The 25,361-nt window shown below is 35.2% G+C and overlaps 2 protein-coding genes across 2 annotated transcripts; both read left to right on the top strand.

Moving 5' to 3' along the window:
* The first annotated feature begins 14,924 nt into the window (after positions 1-14,924).
* Positions 14,925-19,308, top strand: LOC115969563 (disease resistance protein RGA2-like). Its single transcript, XM_031089239.1, has 2 exons — positions 14,925-18,609; positions 19,030-19,308. Exon 1 carries the CDS (start codon positions 15,155-15,157, stop codon positions 18,560-18,562), a length of 3,408 nt encoding a protein of 1,135 aa, XP_030945099.1. The 5' UTR covers positions 14,925-15,154; the 3' UTR covers positions 18,563-18,609; positions 19,030-19,308.
* Positions 19,309-23,063: 3,755 nt separating this feature from the next.
* LOC115966302 (putative disease resistance protein RGA3) lies at positions 23,064-24,980 on the top strand. Its single transcript, XM_031085556.1, has one exon. The coding sequence runs from the start codon at positions 23,103-23,105 to the stop codon at positions 24,978-24,980; it is 1,878 nt and encodes a 625-aa protein (XP_030941416.1). The 5' UTR covers positions 23,064-23,102.
* The last annotated feature ends 381 nt before the right edge of the window (positions 24,981-25,361 follow it).

The following is a 25,361-nucleotide window of genomic DNA, read 5'->3' as shown; positions in this document are numbered from 1 at the left end:
CCTTGGATAGCTCCTCGGTGAGCCTGATTTGCGTTTCTTCCACGTCGAAAAGGTAGGACGCCTACTTCTCAGCCTCTGCTGCCTCCTTAGCCAGTTAAGCTGTCTTCTTAGCTTGTTGCAACACTACCCTTAGATCCAGCACAAGTTGTTTTGAAGTGGCCAGCTCTATCTCTGTTTGATAAAGCAACTTGCGCTGATCCTTAGCTTGGGCCTCGGCATTCTTTAACCCTACCTGAGCAAATTTCCTTTCTCTCTCCTCTGCAACTAATTTGGAGAGTAGCCCCTTATTCTCCTCCTTCACGGCCCCCAAGGCCTTTTCAGTCTCGACACGGAGGTGGACCTCGTTCTTCACCTCATTGCAGGCATCCTTGACCTATTCCTCGGCCACATAGACCTCCTGGGTAATCTGCACAAGAACAACATAACAACCCCATATGAACAAAAAAAAAAAAAAAAAAAAAACTTATTAGTAATACAACAAATAAAATGTATGGCTGAGGGCTTACCAGGGCGAGGTCCCTTTTTAGGGACATAAAGAGGTCTTGTTGCTTCAGCTTCCTAACAGAGTCCATGTCCTTGGGTAAAAGGAGTGGCTGCTTCAGGGCTTCAGCTGCGTATTGGGAATGACCTCTTTGGCATTCCTGGACGGTAGCGTTCCAAGGGATAGGAACCCTCTCCACTTCCAGCCGAGGAGACCAAGTACGTTGTTGAAGACACACCTCGGCCAGGGTCTGTTCTTCTTGGCTGTCCATAGAAGTGGATCTCTTGTCCTTGGGATCCTTGGTCATTTTATGTTGTTTGGTGCCCTTCTGAGCGAGCACCTCTCCTTCCTCGAGCTCCTACACAGGCCTTTTCTTCTTCAGATTCGGGTTGGCATGTAGTTCGAGATCAGTAGGAAGTGGAGGCGGAAGAGGGGGAAAAGCAGGAGGAACTTGAGACTTGGGAACCTCTTGCGAAGTTGACCCCTTATTCCTTGTAGCCATAAGGTCTTTTAGGCTCTTATTCCTCTTGTTCAATGCCATCTTGTCTTCTTCTTCCTCAAAGGATCTCTCTGGGTGGGCAATCACTAAAATTGGGGCATGAACACCAGACTGCCTGTCAGGCTTGTCCTTAGCATTCGAGAGGTGGACTACTTGGGCCCTTAGAGTTTCCTCCTCTTTGAAACGAAAGTTGTCTATCTCTTTATCAAGTGTTGAGCGTGAAGAGGCGATCTCCTCTCTTGGTGTTGCTACCTCAGGCAAAACCCGTGGAAGATCATCTTGGGCTAGGAAATTTAGGTGTGACACGTCAATCCGAGCCAGCAGCTGGTCACCGGCTTTTATGGCGCGGCCTATTTCCTGGTATATTTCCGAGATAGGCTCGAAGTCCAAAATTAAGTGGATTGCTCTCAACTGCCCGTCTTCACTTACAAAGATCTCAGACCTTAGCAAGTAGTTAAGAGCCTTAACGTTGGTCAGACTGAGCCTAGGTGCCACGTGCCTCTTATCTGCAATAGTAGCCAAGAAGCAAAACATGGTTAGAAAGTTAAAATCCATCATCAAAAGAAAGCAAGGTGAAAGGAAAATAATGACATGGTCAGGGTTAAAGAATCTAAAACTCTTGCTAAGGAACCTATCTCTAAGGTATCCCACCTGGCTCTCCCTCTCGGACAGGGTAGTGAAGGCCATCATGCCATGCACCCAAAGCTATTAGATAGTCGTCTTTCATACCCTTGTTAAATTTGGGAAGACATGATACTAGTTTGACAATGTCAGATCGGGACTTGAGGTAATATCCTATGTTTTTAAGGGAGTAGCACTCGTACATGTGGACCACATCATGCCAGGTGAGCCCTAAGTGCAGATGCTCGTTGAGAGCATCAACACTACCTAAGACCCTAAATAGCTTGGGTGCACATTGGTGGGGGCATATCCTGTGGTTGATGAGGTAATCCCGCGTTATCCTACTCATAGGGAGAATCATTCCCCCTTCTATGAAAGCTATCATAGGGATGACGACTTCCCTCTCTTCTCTGTGTGTCACTATTTGTTCTGGGGAATAGTATTGAAGGGCAACCCCCTGTGGTATGTGGTATTTATCCTTAAAGGCCTTTATTTTGGTAGGGGGGTCTACTAGGTGCTTAAATCTACCCATTTAAACAAACTAAGGGGAAATGAAAGAAATTTTTTGGGAAGAAAGAAGGTCGAGGAGGTTAGCTGAGGAGAAGAAGAAGAATTTAAAGAAATGGAAACTTACGAGAATAAGTACTTGTGTTGGTCCTTGAAATCTTTGAAAAGATTTTCAAAGATCTCTCGAAGAAAAGGGGGTGGTGAGGTTTGGAAGTTTAGAGAGTGTTGTGAGTTTAAGTGTTTGAAATCTCTGAAAGCTTGAAGACTTGTGAAATGAGGGGAAAGAGATTTCCCTCAAAGCTTTATATAGGGGATGGAATTGAGTGGGAGTTATCCCGCTCAAAATTCTAAGAGGAATATCCACCATTAGATTTGCGCGTCACTATTAGATGTGGGGGACAAAACGCCGCCTAGAGCAATTAATGATGCTTCGTAGGCTTCGAAATGTTAGTAACAATTATGAGGCACATAAAACGACACTCCCACATGTGTAAGCCAAAAGATCAAGTGGAATTAACTCTTAAAAAATCAAAACCCCAGTCTTCTTCTCGGGCGAGAGGAGAAAACCAAAGTTTTGAGGGGCTATTGTAGGGTTAAGGGCCCAAATCATACATTGGGCCTTAGGCCCAAGCTGAGAACATGAATGGTTCGAGGAGGAACAAATAGTTATAGGTGACTCCAGCTTAGAGTCTCATAAGTGAGGAATGAGTGGAAGGTAGTCCAAGGAGGGATGCCTCCTCAGATAAATTGGGAACAACTCTAGTGTGTATCCTGATAATTATGGTGACCTTCCAAGAAGCTCCAATGACAGAGACGTGCATCATAAAAATACAAGGTTGAAGGGAATTCAGAAATATCTAAAGGAACTCAGAAATATCTAAGGGAAAGCTGCTACCACCACGTTGAATGCACTGCAACTGCTTTTCTGACCGCATTTATATGGAGAAGACCCCTGAACAATGCTACCTTGGCTATCACAACTCATAGAAAGCCAAAGAGGGTGTCTGATGGGACAAACACTCAAGTAAAGACTCAAATGATCGACAAGTGTAAGACTAGGATGGTCCAAAGAGACCTATATAGTGTAAGAAACCCTCCATGAGAAGGGGATCAGAAAAATAGAGAAAGAACACTATAACAATCAAAATTGTATTTGTACCCAACTATTATTAAATTATAAAAAGATACCTCCTCGAACTGCAATTACATTCATATCAGTGTCTCTTATTCGTGTTTGATTGTCATCTAACTCGATATTAGTTGTTGTTAAACTCATTAGGGCCTAGTTCATTAACCCACTCTCTACAAATTTATTGTACTGGGCTCACTAGGCCAAGATCCCACACACCTTAGGCTTTGGGTTGCAAAACGTGACCTTACAATTCCCATTAACGTAAATTATTTCGTATTCCTAGACAGGTACAGCTCCACATTAAAGGTAGGGTGGTCCTGTGACCACCCTGACGTGGAAAAAAATAATTATTAGTATATATAAATTTTTTAAATTTTATGATTTTTTTGCCCTTACAAGAAAATTTTTTTTTTCACCCTACATTTTTTTTTAGGCCTAACATAATTAAACTTTGTATAAAGTTTGATAGGAAACTTAGTTGTAGACTAAGACTACTATTCCACTTAATTATTTTTTTAATTGGAAATGAATTTTGATAAATCCGCAATTAGATTACATTTTCTTTTTATATCTTCCATGCTTACAAAATTTCAAGAAAATCAAAGATCAATAGTTATGTCATGTTTAAATTTCGAGTTTTTGTAATTTAAAATTATACATAAAAGATAAGTTTATGGATCGAATAGTAAATAAAATCTTATTGATATGAAATTTGATGTGTTTTAAGAACATAAAGAACATGCAATTCAACTTATATTTTCAAAATATGTTGCCATGTTAATTTATTTAGTGAGAGTGTTAACCTTAAACTACAACTAAGTTTGTAGTCAAAATTTGCCCTTAAACTTTAGTATATTCCCTTAAAAATATATTAGGTCCTTACAAATAAAAAGAGAAATCCTTACAATTAAATTTTTTTAATTGGACTCTCTCTCTCTCTCTCTCTCTCTCCTCTCTCTCTCTCTCTCTCTTTGCGAGACCCAAAAAAGATGAGGCCTGTGATTGTGTTGGCAATGGTTAGTATAACGCGTTCTATCTCAACTTGTTAGTCATATGGTCTCATACTAGTTTTAGCGTAAATATTAGTATAGTACAACGAAAACAGAAGGGTTTAAACCCTTTGTAGTAGGAAAAGGATGGAAAAGACTAGTCATTATGTACAAACGTATTTCCTAGACCTCATATATATATTGAAAGGGAGTCCCCTTCTAACTAAACATCTTCTATATAAATTTTTTTCCTAAATTTAACCCATTCAAACTTTTTATCAAAAAATTAAAGAAGTATAGCTTTTATTAAGTTCTATATAACGAAGCAATGGACACCTATGCCTTAATTAGTAGACATGTACATGCATCTTTAATACATCAGTCCATGCCTCAAATCTTTATAGCCGAACCTGTGTACACTTTTTTGTCGGCACTACCACCTCCATTTGCATTGAATCTCCCTAACAACCATAATACTGGGGAAAAAGAACCACAATCAGATAGAGAATTACCTAAAGAAAAAAATAAATCAAATATATATCGTTAGGTTAGTGAATTATTAAAATGAATAAGTTCATGATAAATTCTTTTGTGGACATCCACCATAGCTTTGGTCGATTCCTACAAATCATGTACAGCCTTAGGTGTCTTCTCAAAAAAAAATGTATAACCTTAGGTCAGTTAGGTGAAAGATCCTTTCTCTAGAAATTAATATAACTACAGTGAATTAATAATTTCATTAATAAATTTTTCATATATGATGGAATAATAGTAAGTTGTGATCAGTGAAATATAAAATGCAATACAATAAATGTTACAAGATATTTGTATTTGAAAATGAACACCTTGACTTGAGAATCTCAACAATTTTAGTTTAACAAAAATATATTTATATTATATTTACAACATTTTCACAGAAAATCTTAAGTGACAAGATATTACTACTTACTAGTACTTTTAAACAAGGCCCACCACTGACAAATTGTTGAGAAATTGTCGTAAAGGTGTTGTGGATGTAGTATTTCTCACAAAAATAATCTTAGCTTCCCAAACATAATCTTCATTCCCTTAAACAAAAACATAAAAGTCCAAATAACAACAATAAAAATTAGCACAAATAACAACAATGGCCCAAACAACAACAAAATTAGACCAAGCAATAAAAATGAACAAAATATTCAACATAAAGCCCATTTAAAAACAAAAAAATAAAACCATAATCATTTAGATTTGTAATTCATTCAATTCTTTCATAAAAATAATCTCTAATTTTACTTTATTTCTTGTATTCACCCATTTTGTAATTTCCATTTAACTTAACTCGCATTGCATCTAGCATACCATTGCATATCACATAACAAGGAATAATTGTAATTTTGACTATATGATTTCTATTGAACTCATAACAATCAAAATGATAGTTCATGAGTCTTAATCGGACTATCGAATTTTTAAAAAATATATATAATAAAAAAAACATGTTTTAATGGTAAATTAAATTTTCATGAATTATGTCTCAACCATATGTGATTATGAACTCTTACATTTAATTGGTTTATGTTTAGTCTAAATTAAATTTAATGATGTGTCATAATATTATTAGTTGAGGATATAGTTCATGGAAAGGGACATGTTTGAACGTAAGAAAACTAATCAAACCTTAATTTAATAAATCATAATCTAGTTCAATAAAAATGATTTATTTTAAAATTAAATAAAACTACCAATCAATTAAACTAAGCAAAGAGATATTGAAGCAGTAAAAAAATGTAAACAATAAACAAAAAAATTATTAAGGTTTTAAATTCACCTTGTTAATTCATAACAGCATGTATTCATAATGATAATCTAGAATTTTATTTTTTTATGTTGTAAAATATTAGCATTTCAAATGAATGGCATCGAACATGTGGGACGTTTGTCACCACACGCAGCCAAGGATCTTAATCCACACCTGCACTGCCGATCGACGTCCTTTAGCCATACACACCAGACATGTGTTAACCTACTCTAAATCGCTTGATACTTCCTCTAAGCCAGTATCCTAAAGGTTTTCTCATATGACTTCAATGACTTTTCATTGTACAACTTGTGTTATGTATAATGCACACTAGTAGACTTTACGTTCATACACTAACTTCTCATACAATGTTATTCTGCTTAATATTGACCAATTGTGTCCCCAAAGCAGAAGTTGCATATCCATGTTCTCCGAGCATCCCCATTCCTTTATAACCCACAGGTCCCAGGATCGAAATCTAGCTCTGATACCAGTAATGGACCCTTAATGTGTATGGTAACGCATTAGACTAGGAATCACCAATATAGACAGAGAGAGAATAATAAAAAGTAATGTCATAATGAATAAGGAGTCCCAGTATTTATAAACTCCTTCATGTCTCTTGGGAAGAGATATGTCTGTTCACCAAGAGTTGTATCTTATATAAGAGATACAACTCTTCAGCAATTAACAAATTCTAACACTTAATTAATACTCTACTGTAAATTGTGTACTAACAGTAAATTGTTACTGGTTCTAATTTGAACTTATCATTGAAATTACCTTCTCTCCCACCAATAGTAGTTGATAATAATCTTTTACTTAAGATTTATTGTGAAAGTTTTATATTATGGACATAACATTTCTTAATATTAAAGTTTTTCCTGTTTTGGCTTAACAATAGACAAAATTTGACCAAACCAAACTATTGTAGATAAATCTCTTCACGCTTGCTTTTTATATAGTTAGTAGATTTGAAAGCCACGAGAAATTGAAATTAATTGATGTTGCTTTTAGGATATCAATGAATATGGCCTGTTTTCAATATTTATGAATGCCAAACCCAAACACTAGCTACAAATTTTATCTAATGGTTTTATATTTGTGGGGGTAATAAATAGCCCACTTGGTATTGGGCCATTAGCCATAGGTCCAATGAAAAATAGAGAAGGCCCAATTGATGAAGAGGGTCCACTCAGGAGCCCATATCATACCAAGGAGCTTCGTTTGGCTCAATGTCACTCGTCGAGGAGAATTTCATCTAAAATTGACTTGCCAAGAAGAACTTGCTCGAGGTATATGGCAAGGAACTACAATGCTTGGGGATGCTTCATAGACAAGCACATTATTCAAGATATAACACTAATTGCGAGGAATAGCTGCAATAGTGGTGTTAGCAAGAGACAATGGTGGCCTACGCATTAATTTTTGAAGTGGCCAGTATAAATAGTGGGTTAAACACGTACTCCCAATATGATTCCAAAAGGTGAATCTGATGTCTAATAGAGCAAGGCCCATATCATTACAAGCTCACTACTTACATTAGTATAAATAGGGGAAAACCCCATGGTATAAGGGGTTCAGAGAGAGAGAGCTACCAACAAGTGTGTGCTTAAGGGTCTGTTTGGATATTTGATTAGTTGAAATTAAAAAGATAAGTTTTTGAAGAAAAAAATAAATAATACTAAAATATGTTATTCCTAGGATTTGAACTCTAATGCTAACTCATTAAATGAGACAGATTTATTAAATCAAATGTGTGTTTTCATTAACTTTTAAAAATTAGAAACTGAAAACAACCTCTTACATGTATTCAATTTCCTTCACAAATTGAGTTTTAATAACAGTTTTTGTTTTCTATCAATTTTGGGTTGCCAAACAAGTTTTTTAGTCTCAAAAATAGAAAATTGTTTTTGAAAATAGAAAATAAGGGGAAAAACTTATTTGTTTAGTTGAGAAGAAAAATGAGAGGATGGAAAATAAAATTGGTATAAATTTACTATTATGTCTCCATTAAATAAAATAAAAAAGTAACAAATTTTTTTATTAAAAAAAATTGTGTATGGACATTTTGGTAGGCCCGAGGAGAAAACACCCGGGTCCACCACCTTTTTTTTTTTCTTTCCTCCTCCTAACCAAACATCCACTAAAACTACTTTTTATCCACTTTTCTCTCCTCAATTTTCCATCCTACCTAAAATCTCTCCTGGGTAGTTAATGGTATCAGAGCCATGGATGGTAGGTGTATGAGTTTTATTTCTTTGCAATTAAGAAGTTACTAGGAACTTATATTACTACATAGCCACTACTTGCTCCTTGTTAGCGTTGGTCAGCCTAGAGACTCATTGGCAAACCATAGTTTCGCGTTGGTCAGCCCCTTTGTTGTAGCCGACGGACAGGCGTTGTTTGGGTGGTCCCGCAATGGAGTTTCCCGAGGAGGTGGTCCCGATAGCAAGGATACCAGTGGTTAGTAATAGTTCCGCCAGTAATCATTAATTGCTTAGAAAGAGAATAAATACATTTATCAGCTCATCATCTGTTTGCTTGTTCACACTTAGGCTAGGCACACACTAATTGAAACATGGACTATGATGATATAGTTTATGATGAAGGTTATAGCATGACAGATATAGATGATAATTGGTCAAATAGTGATATGGAATATGAAACAGATTCTGATTCTGACAGAAAAATGGATAATTATAACTATAATGGTAACACAAATAATTGGTGTAATTTCACAAATGATAAAATCAACCGACAGACTAATAACCACAATAATAGTTTTTTAGACAGAATTAATAGAAAATTGGAGTCCTTGGAAAATATTGACAGATTTGCTATATATACTAAAGTTGAAAAGAAAAATGATAGCTTTTTGGACCTCTATGAAAGAATGAAAGCCTTAAATTCACATTTTGAAAAAGATATAGAATTTGGACCCCATCATAGATCATCTTTTACAGAAACTATGATAGATAATTGGTATTTAAATAATAGCTTAAAAGAAGTTGTCGATAAGAATTTACAGACATTAAAAGTAACTGACAGATTAGTTGATGAAAAAACTGACCCAATTAAGGAAAGAGTAACACGTGTAGAAGATAAAATAAAAGATCTTACAAAAGATAGAAGTACTATAGAAAATGACAGACTAAAAGAAATTTCTAGTTCGGTACTAGACACAGATAGACAAAAGAGCCTAATAGAGACAGACAAGAAAGAATCTCTACATGAGAAGTTGATAGATAATGAGAAAGAAATAATAAAAAAAGGAATGGTAAAAGAGATAAAAGAAATGTTTGAAAGACAGAATAGTGAAGATGTAGAGAAAGTGATAAAGACAAATGATAGAAAAAGAATTGAAAGACATAAAGATGAAGATGTTATACGTAGAAAGCTAGAAAAAGAAATAGGAAAAGATGATAGTCCTAGAAATTATGATTATAGTTTGAAAGAATTGCATGAAAAACAAAATAGGAAAGATGTAGGGAAAGTAAAGGACATGCAAAAACCAAAAACAAATAGTAGTGAAGAATCCCTACGTAGGAAGATAGAAATAGAGGAAAAGATGAAACATGAAAGACAAAAAGAAAAAGTCAACAATGGTGGAAAAAATAGTTATGGTAATTTAAAAGAAAATAATGATAGTGTAGTAAAAGTGGAAGTAGACAAAAAGTGTAATGGTTTAAAAGAAATGGTAGATGAAAGACTAAAATTAATTGAAAGATCTATAATAGAAACCCAAAATGACAGTTTGACAGAATTAACTGAAAAAATGAAAATTTTAAATACACCCTTACAGACAGACAGAAATAGATATATAACAGTTCTAAATACAACTAAGTCTTCAAATAATGAAAAAATTGACAGACATGTTAGTAATAATACTATTTGTCATAAATCTAAAAAATATGGACACCAAGTTACGGATTATAGAAAGAAAGAAAAGATGAAAATGAAAATAAAACAAGTAAATCTACAAGACTTAATGACAGAAGCAAAAATGGTAAAAGAGGAAATTAAAGAGATTAAGGAAGAAAACTCCACAAACATAAATGAGCGAAATATTGCAGAATTAATTAACTTAAAAGAATTTTCTAATCCCCCAGACAGAAAATTTGATGATAATAACAATAGACAGAATCTCTTAAGTTTAATTGACAGAGTAATTTTCCAAAAATGGCATACAAAAATTACCTTGGTAATTAATAAAGAGTTTTCTTTGACAGAAATTGCTTTAATAGATTCAGGTGCTGACATGAACTGCATACAAGAAGGATTAATACCTTTAAAGTATTATGAAAAATCATCTAAAAGACTAGCTCAAGCTAATGGAGAAAAATTAATAATTAATTATAAAATACCTAGTGTTCACATATGTAATGATGGAGTTTGCTTTGAAACAGTTTTTGTTTTAATTAAAGACCTTTCTTCTAAAATCATTCTAGGAAACCCCTTTATGACTTTACTTTACCCCTTTTTAACGACAGAAGAAGGTATTAAAACTAATGTCCTAGGGAAAGATATACTTTTTAAATTTATCTTGCCACCAATTCCAAAAGATATTTATTCACTTAATAACATAGTAAAGGAAATTGATAGAGAAAGAATTGACAGAAAGAATAGACATTTGGAATCTTTAAAGACAGAAATAAAATACAAAAGAATAACTGATCAATTAACTGACCCTATACTAAATAATAAAATAAATTTATTTAGACAACAGATTGAGACAGAGATTTGTTCTAGTCTACCCACTACCTTTTGGCACAGGCATCGACATATAGTACAGTTACCTTATGAGAAAGATTTTAATGAAAGACAGATACCTACTAAAGCTAGGCCAATACAAATGAATAATGAATTATTAGAACATTGTAAGAAAGAAATTGAAGATCTGTTAACTAAAGGATTAATCAGAAAGAGCAAGTCTCCTTGGAGTTGTGCTGCTTTTTATGTTAATAAACAGGCAGAATTGGAGCGAGGAGTTCCAAGATTAGTCATAAACTATAAACCTTTAAATAAAGCATTACAATGGATAAGATATCCTATTCCCAATAAGAAAGATCTTCTTGACAGACTTCATGAAGCAACCATATTTTCTAAATTTGACATGAAAAGTGGATTTTGGCAGATACAGATAGATGAGACAGATAGATATAAAACTGCTTTTACAGTTCCTTTTGGTCATTATGAATGGAATGTTATGCCTTTTGGTTTGAAGAATGCACCCAGTGAATTTCAAAATATAATGAATGACATATTTACACCTTTCACAGACTTTTCCATTGTTTATATAGATGATGTTCTAATCTTTTCTAAAACAATAGATGACCATTGGAAACATTTGAATATATTTGTTAGAGTAATCAAACAAAATGGTTTAGTTGTTTCAGCCTCTAAAATAAGTCTTTTTCAAGATAAAATTCGATTTTTATGCTATAATATTTATAAGGGAACTTTAAGCCCTATTGACAGAGCTATTCAATTTGCAGATAAATTCCCAGATGAGATAAAAGATAAAAATCAATTACAGAGATTTCTTGGCAGTTTAAATTATGTTTCAGATTATTTTCAAGGATTAAGAAAAATATGCAGACCCTTGTATAAGAGATTAGAAAAGAATCCTCCACCTTGGACAGACAGACATACTATGATAGTCAGACAGATTAAAAAAATATGTTAAGCAACTTCCTTGTATTGCTATTCCCTCTCCTAATACTTTTAAAATTGTTGAGACAGATGCTTCTGACATAGGTTATGGTGGAATCCTAAAACAGGTAGCAACAAATGATGCTAAAGAACAAATTGTTAGATTTCATTCTGACTCTTGGTCAGCTACCCAGCAGAATTACAGCACTATTAAGAAAGAAATTTTATCTATCATACTATGTATTTCAAAATTCCAAAATGATCTTTTTAATCAAAAGTTTTTAATCAGAGTTGATTGTAAAAGTGCTAAAGAAGTTTTACAGAAAGATGTTCAAAATCTTGTTTCCAAACAGAGTTTTGCTCGATGGCAGGCTATTTTAAGTGTTTTTGACTTTGACATTGAATATATTAAAGGAGAAACTAATTCAATTCCTGATTTTTTAACCCGTGAATTTCTACAGGGAAGATGAGCTCCCCTGCAGATAAGAGCAAATCCCCAAAACCCAGAACCAGACAGTCTTATGCTGCTCCCCCAATTCCTCGTCCCCCTAGCAGATTCCTCCCTTGCCCCTCTTTCACTTCACCCACTTTCTCTTCAAATAAATCTCTAGACAGATCCCCATTAATCTGTAGCCCAAACCCTTTCCAACCACTCTCCCCCAGCCCCAATCCAACATCCAAACAGACTTATGCCATACCCTCAACCTCCTCAACCCCTCCTTTAAAGAAACCATTTAATGTAGTTGCATCTTCTTTTCCTCCTTTGGCCTCTCCTTCCAACCAGCCAAAATACAGATACTCTACCTCTCCAGAAACTCAGACCCAAATCCCAAAAGAAGATCACAGCATTGAAATCCCAAAAGACTCATGGAATTTTATTTTGTGGATTGAACCAGAATACCAGCACATAAAAGACACCCTCTCCCTTGTCCGACAGCTCATACCCCCAGGATGGGAACATCCTAAGACAGAAACTTTTAAGACCCAAACATTTTATGAGCATATTTTAGTAGATACAGACTCAATTTTAGTTACACATATGCCTTGTTCCCAGGAACCAAACAGAATTGGTTATTCTAAAGTTGTTATAAAACAGATTCTCACCCCTTCTCAGTGGAAAGCACAACCCTGGATCACAAGGAACTTTTCTGTACCTTTTGAGCCCCAGTTTTATAATTATTATGACTATATGGAAGCTTGGGACAGATTCCTTTTATTCCAAAATAATATTAACAGGCATACTTGGTTTTTCCGGTTTGATATGTACAGAAAGAAAGACATGATGATTCCAAGATGGTTCATTGACTGGTGGAATTCCTATGGTCCTGAAGCTATGATTCTTCCTCCTGATCTTTTAAAAGCCTATGAGACTTTCAAGAAAGAACCTAACATACTGCATCTTAGGGATTTCCCACATCATTTACAGTTCTTTTACAGGTTTCCAGATCTCCCATGGATCATCAGATGGGAATACAAGATAGAAAAGCATCCCCAGTATCCTTTTCCTATGCTCGCCAGAAAGTTTAAATTAAAATGGTGCAATAAGTTTAATTTTGATCATATTTGCCAAGAATTATAGAAAAAGACCTCTTCCTCCCAGACATAAAGTTCTAATTTCTTTTTAGAAAAGAGTCAAGTTCAGTGCCAGCTTGCCTCTGTTTCAGACAGAAGACAGCTCAAAAAGCAACTGCTTGAAGCTGCATCACAAATATCAGATGATGAAGATGACACAGTAATGGAATCCTCTTCTCCAAACTACAGAACTCATCCAGAAGCATTTCAAGATTCCCAAGACCCTTATGACATGTGAAAGATAAGACAAAAGACAGAGAGATGCAAAAGAAGACAAAAGGCAGACCGACAGACCAAAAGATAAAATGATAGAATGCAGACAGACCAGAAAGATATTTTAGCAGAATATTTTCGTACACAGATTCTCACAGATAGAAAAGTTACTATTCACCAGCATGCGTACCCAGACAGACTGCCAGATAGACTTTTACTGTTCAAGATTCTACCGACAGATAGAGTATTACTGTTCAAGATAGACTTTTACTGTTCAAGACTCTACCGACAGATTAACTTGAGTTTACTTCACTTAACTCAAGTTACTTTTGAAGACTTACCATGGTTCACTTTATCTATAAATAGACAGACTTCGAAGACAGAAGACAGGTCCAAATTTCAGGTTCAAATTTGAGGTCCAGATTTTAGGTCCAAAATTACAGGTTCAAATTTTAGGTCCATTTCGAAGGTCCAGTTCTAAGGTCTAAGTTTCCTTTTCAATTCCAAGGTCCAATCCTCAGAAAGACTTTTAGCTTTCCTTTTCCCTTTCCCCGAAAGACTTTTGTATTCTCCCTTAGAAAGACTTTTGTACTTTACTTTCTTTTTGTAATCTTGTAACCTTCCTCCAGACAGACAACCTTGTAACCCTTTATAGATTTTACTTTGTAATCTTGTAACTCTTCAGACAGCTCTTATTTTCAAAGCTTGTAAGAAAGACAGTTTGTTTTCAAGTTTAATCAAAGACAGAAGTATTTTCAAGTAAGATTTTATTTGTTTCAGTTTTCATATTCCATACCCTATTTTAATCTATTTTGACTATATCTATTTTGCTATTCTCTTCTTTATCAACTATTTTATCATTGTTTATGCTTCTATATTACTGCTGTGCTCACTCCTGGGTAGTTAATGGTATCAGAGCCATGGATGGTAGGTGTATGAGTTTTATTTCTTTGCAATTAAGAAGTTACTAGGAACTCATATTACTACATAGCCACTACTTGCTCCTTGTTAGCGTTGGTCAGCCTAGAGACTCGTTGGCAAACCATAGTTTCGCGTTGGTCAGCCCCTTTGTTGTAGCCGACGGACAGGCGTTGTTTGGGTGGTCCCGCAATGGAGTTTCCCGAGGAGGTGGTCCCGATAGCAAGGATACCAGTGGTTAGTAATAGTTCCGCCAGTAATTATTAATTGCTTAGAAAGAGAATAAATACATTTATCAGTTCATCATCTGTTTGCTTGTTCACACTTAGGCTAGGCACACACTAATTTGAAACATGGACTATGATGATATAGTTTATGATGAAGGTTATAGCATGACAGATATAGATGATAATTGGTCAAATAGTGATATGGAATATGAAACAGAATAGTTTTTTTTTTTTTTTTTTTTTGCTTCAATCCACTAATGAATAGTGTAGTCAAAGCCGTGTGGAACCAGATGTGAAAAAGCTTGCTAAAGTGACAAGGAAAGAAAGATGTAAAAATGAATTAAAATCCCACTAGGAATATACCATCCAAAAGAGAATATGCTATAGTCAACTCAAGTCCACGCCCTTGGAACCAAAAGTAGAAAGACTTACAGGTAAATTAAAGGCCTTGAAGCAAAATACTAGCTGATAAAGCATTTCCCTTTTGGCAATTCACTTCTCTTCAACTATCCTGTATTCCTATGAAAATTTATTACTAGAGTGAGTGAAAGAGAGATCATATGGCGGACTTACTTCTTTCTGCCTTGGTGAGCACTGTGGTGGGGAACTTGAATACTTCTGCACTTCAAGAATTTGGAGTTGCTTGGGGCTTGGGAGCTGAGCTTGAGAAACTTAAGAGCACGATGTCTGCCATCCAATCCGTTCTCCAAGATGCAGAGGAGAAGCAGTGGAACAGCGAAGCTATCACGAATTGGCTTAGAAAGCTCAAAGATGTAGCTTATGATGCCGATAATGTTCTGGACGAGTTTGCAACTGAAGCTCTAATGCGAAAGGTGGAGGGAGAGAAAGGTGCGACAAGCCAAGTAAGTAGCTTCTTTTCTCTTCGAAACAGACTTATATTTCGCATGAAAATGGCACATAAATTGAAGAATGTGAGGGATAGACTGGATGCCATTTCTAGGGAGAGATCTGATTTCCACTTGAGAGAGGGAGCTATAAACATGGAAGTTTTTGATGTAAAATTAGATGGAAGACAAACTAGCTCACTTGTGAATGAAAGTGTGATTTATGGAAGAGATGAGGAAAAAAAAAAGATCATTGAAATGTTGCTCACTAATTTGTCTGATGATCAAGATAATCTGGCCATTTATGCTATATGGGGTATGGGGGGCTTGGGTAAAACAACACTTGCACAATTAGTCTACAATGATGCAAGGGTGAAGAGCCATTTTGAATTGAGAATTTGGGTGTGTGTATCAGATGATTTCCAGATAAGAAGGTTGCTAAGGGCGATCATAGAGTCTATTGATGGTAGTGCATGTAATCTTTCAGAGTTGGATCCACTACAGAAACAGTTGCAAGAAAAATTGCGTGGGAGAAAATTCTTGCTTGCCTTGGACGATGTCTGGAACGAGAACCAAGAGGAATGGGACCGCCTAAAACATACGTTGATGTGTGGAGCGAAAGGTAGTATGCTTATAGTGACAACTCGGATTGAAAAAATTGCACTGATGATGGCCAGAGTACTTCCTATACACCACATTGGATGCTTGTCAGAGGATGAATCTTGGTCCTTATTTAAAGGACGTGCATTTGGGTTGGAAAGGGTAGAAGAAAGATCAGAATTGGAATCAATTGGCAAGGAAATAGTGAAGAAATGTGGAGGGGTACCTCTAGCAATAAATGCTCTTGGAAGCCTTGTGTGCTCAAAAAGAACGAAAAGTGAATGGTTAATTGTGAAAGATAGTCAGATTTGGAATTTACCGAAAAGTGAGAATTCCATCCTGCCTGCCCTCATGTTGAGCTATCACCATCTATCCCCACATCTAAGGCAATGTTTTGCTTATTGCTGTGTATTTCCCAAAGATTTTGAGCTTAGGATGGATAAGTTGATACAACTGTGGATGGCTAATGGTTTTATCCCCTCCAAAGGACCATCGGAGTTGTATGATTTTGGTGTTGATATCTTCAATGAATTAGTACGGAGGTCATTCTTTCAAGATGTCAAGGAGTATCCTGGCTGTATGACATGTAAAATGCATGACCTTATGCATGACCTTGCTCAATCTATTATGAGGCATGAATGCGTTGCAGTGGAATCTGGTAAAGATGTGAAGGTTGAAGGCAGGATTTTTCATATGTTTTTTGTCATGATCTCATCACAAGACATTTCTTTGAATGAGGACATATGTAAAGTTCGATCTCTACGCTCATGCATTGATGCATTTGATTGTGAAGTTTCTCGGCCATTCCTCTTAAGACAAAAGTATCTTCGGGTATTGGATTTTAAATATGTGGTTCAGGAAGTACCGAGATCAATCAGCAATTTAAAACATTTGAGGTATCTAGACATGTCTGGGTCTAATATCAAAGTTTTACCTAAATCAACAACCTGCCTCTTGAACCTACAAACTCTGAAACTAGACTTCTGTCACGATCTTTGTGAGTTACCCAAAGGTATGAAGCACATGAAAAGCCTAATGTATCTTGGCATCATTGGTTGTAATTCTCTAACTTGTATGCCTGAAGGAATGGGACAATTAACTTTCCTCCAATCATTGAGCTTCTTCATTGCTGGCAAGAAAAATGGCTATCAAGTAAGTGAGTTGAAAGGGCTAAACCTTCGAAACAATTTGACAATAAAGGAACTTGATAATGTCAGAAATTCAGAGGAGGCCAAAAGTGCAAATTTGATTGGAAAAAAAAATCTTCATTATCTAAGTTTGGATTGGCGGAGTGACAATAAAAGCCATGTACCGGACCACGTTGAAGATGTTCTTGATGGTCTCCAACCTCATTCAAATCTGAAAGAACTGTCCATAAACAACTATCATGGTTCAAAAATTCCAACATGGATTCAAGATTCAATTCTTTGTGATTTGGTTCGAATTTCGCTAGATTGTTGGGAAAGATGTGAACATTTGCCACCTCTTGGCAAACTACCTTTCCTCAAGGTTCTTCATATAACTGGCTGGCATGCTGTGAAATATATTGGCAATGAGTTCCATGGAGACGGTGCAATTTCATTCCCCTCATTGAAGGAATTTACGCTCCATAAGATGCGTGATTTGGAGGAATGGAGAACAATGAATGGAAGAGAAAATTTTCCCTGCCAAAGCACATTAGATATCACGGATTGCCCAAAGTTAGTTGAAATTCCTATTATTCCTTCCATTACAGATTTGACTATGAGTAGAAACAATGCAATGTTAATTAGGTCGGTGATGAATCTCACTTCGCTTTCTTCCCTTGTGATTGAAGACATGGATGATGAATTGACAGTTCTTCCAGATGGACTGTTGCAAAATCATAAGATGCTTGAAATGTTGAAGATTTCCAATATGCCCAATCTCAAGTCACTGACTAATCAGTTGGATAATCTTTCTGCGTTGAATGAATTTCATCTTGTATGTTGTGACAAGATCGAAAGTCTTCCAGAAGGACTCCAGAACTTACATTCATTACGGGAACTGCACATACAGGGGTGTAATAATCTTTTGTCCTTACCAATGAATGGTTTGCAGGGCTTATCTTCACTACGGAGTTTACACATTGGGAGCTGCAACAAATTCTGCTCTTTGTCTGAGGGAATTCAATATTTAATTGCACTTGAGGATTTATATATTGACAGCTGTCCTAAGTTAATTTCATTGCCAGAGGGTCTTCAACATCTAACTGCTCTCCGTTATCTGAAAATCGTCAATTGTGAAGACTTATCTTCTCTGCCTAAGCAGATTGGATGCCTCACATCGCTTTCATTTTTGGGAATTTTGAACTGCCCTAATCTAACGTCTATACCAGACGAGATACAGAATCTTACGGCACTTAAATCATTGAGAATTGGAGAATGTCCACATCTGGAGAAGCGGTGCAAGAAAGACAGTGGAGAGGATTGGCATAAAATATCTCACATCCCCCACGTTGACATCATTTCTTATTCAGAGATACCATCATCGACGGGTCCTTGAGAATTCACCTTTCCTCTGGGATTTCTGGTTCCACTGCAGCTTATTGGGTACCATTCTTTTCCTTTTGTCTTTAGTTAACTAAGTTCTTAGGGGAAAAAAATGATCATCCAAAGAATTAAGAGCTAATCATATACAATTAATCAATCTTCATGATCACTTATATACTCCAAATCGACTTAATCCTTACACACACACACACAAGATCTTAACAAATCCTTATCAAAAAAAAAAAAAAAATTAGAATCATTTATTAATTCTCAACAGACTAATTAGAAAATGATAAATTTATTCTTTTTCGTCATTTAAATCTATCCAAAATCATACTTATTTTCTTAAGTGACATGTATTTTTTTACCACAGAATCGAGTATTAAAATATAAAATCAAACAAGATATTAATTCCAAGATTTGATCAGAAGAGATACCGTGTTTTTCCTGTCACACTAATATAATGCTAAATTGGTATAGGTTGGGCCTAGGCTGAAGAGTGATAGGGAGAGGTTTCCTCCTAACAATGTTTTACTTATGCTTGCTGGTGCTGGGCTATTGTGGATGGGTTGGTCGGGCTTCAGTGGTGGGGCACCCTACGCAGCAAACGTTGACGCTTCAATAGCAGTCATAAACACCAACATAAGTGCAGCCACTAGTCTTCTTGTTTGGATAAGAGTGTTTCCCAATAAGACTTCTAGTGTTAATGAATATGATTAGTGTCACATTAATGACATAATATATAAATAAATAATACAAAGGTAACTACAAAATGTTTACAAACTAATGTAACAATTAGTATGATTAATTTGTTCCACATTACTTTCTCAAAAAAAAAAAAAAATATTTTGTTCCACATTAACAACATAGAAAATAAATTTCTTAATTTTTTTTTTCTTTTATGTTTAAAAATTGATACATCTGTCTGTAAATCCTATATAGTAAAACTTATAATAGTTGTAGTTGTAGTACACAAAACATCTTTTTGAATTATTTGCAATTTTTTTTAATGAAAAAACCAATATATAGCTAGGTTTCCCATAATTTACCAATCTAATAAAAGTCATATAATCATCTAATTATATTTCATGTATTTTTTGAACTTTTTTTTTTTTTTTTTTGGAGAATCAAACATTTGCTTTTTATTCAATTGGTTGGTAAATCAGCTAATAACAAGTGTGAAATGTCCAAAGGAATACTCTCTATCCAAACTTCATAATCACTATAAAATCTAGCTCTTCTAGCTAAGGCGTGTGCTACCACATTCTCCTATTGTATATTTTTTGAACCTAAAAGCTAATTAATGTTATGAAGAAAAAGAATATGGAAAAAGTTAACGGATGCCTTAAGGGCATTTGTTAATGAACCACTTTAGGAAAGATTTGATGGGAAAGGAAAAAAAGCAATTAATGTTTTGATAACCTTTCCAACTTCCCATAAAAGTGTTATAAAAAAAAATACCTAAAATGGTGTATTAACAATGGGTTTGGTTTATCCTTAATACTTTTTTTAAGTGAACATCTTTTTTTGTTTTAAATAACAATTGCAAGTTGTAGTGAGTTTTAATATTTACTTTTTATTTAGTTAGTGGGTTATATGACAGTTTCTCATTAAAATAAAAGGAGATTCCAGTTAAGAAAAGTATTAAAGGTAAGTCAAACCCATTAACAATTGCCCTAAAAGTATCCGTTAACATGACCCTAAAATATTTTTCAAGTTGCAAATAGGAAATAACAAAAGTCAAACAAGGTATTGATTCCTATGTCTTATCCCATTGTTTTGTTCTTATTTCTTTCCTCAAATTAAAACCGCGTCCAATTCTATTTGTTTTGCATTAGTACCTACTTTATTTTGCAAATGGATGCCAAAGAAAGTGTACCCTTAATCTCCTCCTTTATCAAATGGGAGGTTTTGGGTAGATAGCTAGCAAAGCAAAGTTTGACAGTAACACTTGTTGGGGTAATTTGGTTTTAGGAAGTAGGTTTTTTTAATCATATAACTACTTTTTCTAAAAAAAATTTAATTTAAAACGTTGAAAAGTTTCAATGAAGTATTTTTGAACTGAACAGTTTTTCAATTAATGTTTAATAAATGTATTTCAACAGAAATTCTTGTTTGTGAACTACTATTCTAATATGGCATTAGTTGATGAGAATAATGAACGAGGAGTCCTAGTATTTATAGACTCCTTCGTATCTCTTGAGAAGAGATATGTTTTTTTACAAAGAGTTGTATCTTATCTAAGAGACACAACTCTTCAATAAATAACTAACTCTAACTCTTAATTAATTCTCTACTCTATGTTGGTGAAGTAACACCATCCACACTACCACACACCCTCGGTAAGATGGTCACTCTACAAGTATAAGTGTTTGTAAAGTGTGGAGAGCAAGAGCTAGCGTTCAAGTCTCCAGAAGTGAGTTTCACATACATATACACTTAGATTAAGCAAGAGTATAATTTTATCCTATATAAAATATATATATATATATATATATATATAAAATCCACCAAGTGAGGGATATTTTATAAATGAGGGTGCACCATATTATCGTGTGATCACCTATCACTATTATATATAACATCTCCCACTTGATCGCACCATGATTAATGGTGTTAACTATAATCAACATATATTATGGTGTCACCGCGGTATTGTCCACTATTGATTCTCATCTATGTTCTTCATAAATTGGCATCAGTGTCTAACTCTGGTGTATGGACACTTCAAATTTTTTTTTTTTTTTTTTTAATAAATAGCACAAGCCAAAGGAAGATGAGTGCACAAAAAAAAAAAAAAAAGAAAAAAAAAACCCAATATTGAGAAGTACAAGAAAAGAAAGTGCACATGGGCAAAGAAATGACGAAATCCATGTGCAAGTGCACATGAACATTTTCGTCACCTCAATACATTGAGCTCCCCCCTCCCCCTCAGTTTTCTCCCCATTTTGGGGAAAAAAATTTTGGTGGGCCCGAGGAGAAAACACCCGGGTCCACCACCTTTTATTTTCTCTCTCCCTCCCAACCAAGGATTCAAATCCTCTAGATTTCCTAGAGTACTCTATCAAATAAATTTTCTTAAATCTTAACCATTCTTTAATGATTTAATGGTTTGGATTTGTCATGTCATCATTCTACTAACAATTATCTTAAATTTTTTGTTTGCAACATTATTTTATTATTTTAAGAGTATTATTAGTGAAATGCTGAAATGACAAAATCTAAACCTTTAAATCATAAAAGAGTGGTTAAGATTTAAGTAAATCTATTGATAGAGTACCCTAGGAAATCTAGATGATCTGAATCCCCTAACCAAACATCCACTAAAACTACTTTCTATCCACTTTTCTCTCCTCAATTTTCAATTCTCCCTAAAATCTCTTCAAATAAACATACTCTAAGGGAGAGACCAACTAAGGTAGTATTATATGTTAGTATTTTCGGGTCTTATATCATCTCTACCATCTTGTTTCTAACTTTGGTCTCCTTGGATTTCTCATTGTAAGCTATCCCTTCATTCCCACATAAAAATTAATTGCAACATTAGTCTAGTCCAACCAAGGTTGACTCAACCCCCACAATATTAATTTTAGAAATGCTTTTTAAAACTTTATAGTATATGCTTATATTCTCAATAAAAAATAATAATAATAATAATGTAATATTGCCATATCCTTATCGTATTGTATTGCAAGTTTCAACCATGTCTAGTGTTCGTATCAATGCTACTTAGCCCTCTCTTTATATATCTAAGGATCAAGTTCTATCTGTTCGATGCTCCACACATATACATGACAAAACCAACAGTGCGGTTCCACAACTAGATGAATCAAGTTTTTGTTTTTCATATCTTAGAGCCAAGCAATTCAGACAAAATAAAAAGAGAGCTATGACAAATTGTATAGATAACAAACTAACAAGGTTATCACAAAATAAAAGACTATGGCTAAGCTAAGTGAAGGAATATACTGTAAACCAAAGTAGAAAAGGAGGAAATAAATTTTATGCATTCCAAATCTTGGAAGGGCTAGCATCAACAAAGAAAAGCAACAATAACAATTCAATTAACAAATTACTAATTGATTAAACTCTTTTAGATCGGAGTAGTCATTACTTCCTCTTAATATGCATGTGGATAACAACTCAAAGACAAAAGTTACAACAGTGTCACGGGGTAAAGAGAAAGTAATATGACCGCATTACTGTCACCAACCCCAAATTCATAAACAAATAATTGATCATGCTTTTCCAAACTTGATTCTTCTGCGTAAATCAAAATGGATGGATCCAATGTGACAGAATTGGTGGAGTAGTTGATTGATCCTTTGGAGAAATTACTGGGTTATAAAAAGTAACAAAGGAGCAGTTCTATTATCTTTTAGTTTTAGTTGCTTTAGCAATTAATTGTATGGAAAACTGAAATCTACTTTCTATGGATAAAGAGAGACCCTATACCCTCCTTTTAGATACTAATAAAAAATGAAAATTATTTCACTATTCAGTTTATTTTTGTCAAATATGCAGAGGAGAAGCAGTGGAACAATGAAGTTATCATGGATTGGCTGGGAAAGCTCAAAGATGTAGCTTGTGATGCGGATAATGTTCTGGATGAGTTTGCAACTGAAGCTCTAATGCGAATGGTGGAGAGAGAGAAAGGTGCGACAAGCCAAGTAAGTAGATTCTTTTCTCTTCCAAACAGACTTATATTTCGCATGAAAATGGCACATAAATTGAAGAATGTGAGGAATAGACTGGATGCCATTTCTAGGGAGAGATCTTTTCACTTGGGAGAGGGAGATAAAAACATGGAAGCTTTTGATGTAGAAAAAAGACAAACTGGCTCACTTGTGAATGAAAGTAAGATTTATGGAAGAGATGAGGAAAAAGAAAAGATCATTGGAGTGTTGCTCACTAATGTGTCTGATGATCAAGATAATCTGGCCATTTATGCTATATGGGGTATGGGGGGCTTGGGTAAAACAACACTTGCACAATTAGTCTACAATGATGCAAGGGTGAAGAGCCATTTTGAATTGGGAATTTGGGTGTGTGTATCAGATGATTTCCTGATAAGAAGGTTGGTGAGGGCAATCATAGAATCCATTGATGGTAGTGGATGCGATCTATTAGAGTTAGATCCACTACAGCAAAAGTTGCAAGAAAAATTACGTGGGAGAAAATTCTTGCTTGTCTTGGGCGATGTCTGGAATGAGAATCAAGTGGAATGGGACCGCCTAAAACATACGTTGATGTGTGGAGAGAAAGGTAGTATGCTTATAGTGACAACTCGGATTGAAAAAATTGCACTGATGATGGCCAGAGTACTTCCTATACACCACATTGGATGCTTGTCAGAGGATGATTCTTGGTCCTTATTTAAAGGACGTGCATTTGGGTTGGAAAGGGCCGAAGAAAGATCAGAATTGGAATCAATTGGCAAGGAAATAGTGAAGAAGTGTGGAGGCGTACCTCTAGCAATAAAAGCTCTTGGAAGCCTTGTGTACCCAAAAAGAAGCAAACTTGAATGGTTATTTGTGAAAGAAAGTCAGATTTGGAATTTACCGAAAAGTGAGAATTCCATCCTGCCTGCCCTCATGTTGAGCTATCACCATCTATCCCCACATCTAAGGCAATGTTTTGCTTATTGCTGTGTATTTCCCAAAGATCGTGAGCTTGAGATGGATGATTTGATACAACTGTGGATGGCTAATGGTTTTATCCCCTCCAAAGGACCATCGGAGTTGTATGATTTTGGTGTTGATATCTTCAATGAATTAGTACGGAGGTCTTTCTTTCAAGATGTCAAGGAGGGGTATCCCGGCTATATAACGTGTAAAATGCATGACCTTATGCATGACCTTGCTCAATCTATTATGAGGCATGAATGCGTTGCATTGGAATCCGGTAAAGATGTGAGAGTTGAAGGCAGGATTTTTCATATGTATTTTGGCATGATCTCATCACAAGACAATTATTTGAATGAGGACCTACATAAAGTTCGATCTCTACGCTCATGCATTGATGCATTTGATTGTACAGCTTCTCTGCCATTCTTCGTGAAACAAAAGTATCTTCGGGTATTGGGTTTTAGATTTTTCGTCCAGGAAGTACCAAGATCAATCAACAATTTAAAACATTTAAGGTATCTTAACATGTCTGGGTCTATGATCAAAGTTTTACCTGAATCAACAACCTGCCTCTTGAACTTGCAAACGTTGAAACTAGATTATTGTTACTCTCTTTGTAAGTTACCCAAAGGAATGAAGCACATGAAAAACCTTATGTATCTTGGGATCACTGAATGTATTTCTCTTACTCGTATGCCTGAAGGAATAGGACAATTAACTTCCCTCCAATCATTGAGCTTCTTCATTGTTGGCAAGGAAAAAGGTTATCAAGTAAGTGAGTTGAAAGGGCTAAACCTTGCGTAATATGCGTGAAATTTAGGCTCCATAATATGCGTGATTTGGAGGAATGGAGAACAATGAATGGAAGAGAAAATTTTCCCTGCGTAAGCACATTAAGAATCACTGAGTGCCCAAAGTTAGTTGAAATTCCTATCATTCCTTCCATTACAGATTTGATTATAAGAAGAAACAATGCAATGTTAATTAGTTCAGTGCTGAATCTCACTTCACTTTCTTCCCTTGTGATTGAAGATATGGATGATGAATTGACAGTTCTTCCAGATGGACTGTTGCAAAATCATAAGATGCTTAAAATGTTGAAGATTTCCAAAATGCCCAATCTCAAGTCACTGACTAATCAGTTGGATAATCTTTCTGCGTTGAATGTATTTCATCTTGAAGATT

This window comes from Quercus lobata, chromosome 11 (assembly GCF_001633185.2).
Source record: "Quercus lobata isolate SW786 chromosome 11, ValleyOak3.0 Primary Assembly, whole genome shotgun sequence".
In the NCBI taxonomy this organism is placed as follows: Eukaryota; Viridiplantae; Streptophyta; class Magnoliopsida; order Fagales; family Fagaceae; genus Quercus; species Quercus lobata.
This window is presented reverse-complemented; position numbering and strand designations above follow the sequence as displayed.

Bases quoted from the DNA above. Each gene is read 5' to 3' on its own strand.
- LOC115966302 (XM_031085556.1), top strand. From the start codon at position 23,103: ATGGATTGGCTGGGAAAGCTCAAAGATGTAGCTTGTGATGCGGATAAT.
- LOC115969563 (XM_031089239.1), top strand. From the start codon at position 15,155: ATGGCGGACTTACTTCTTTCTGCCTTGGTGAGCACTGTGGTGGGGAAC.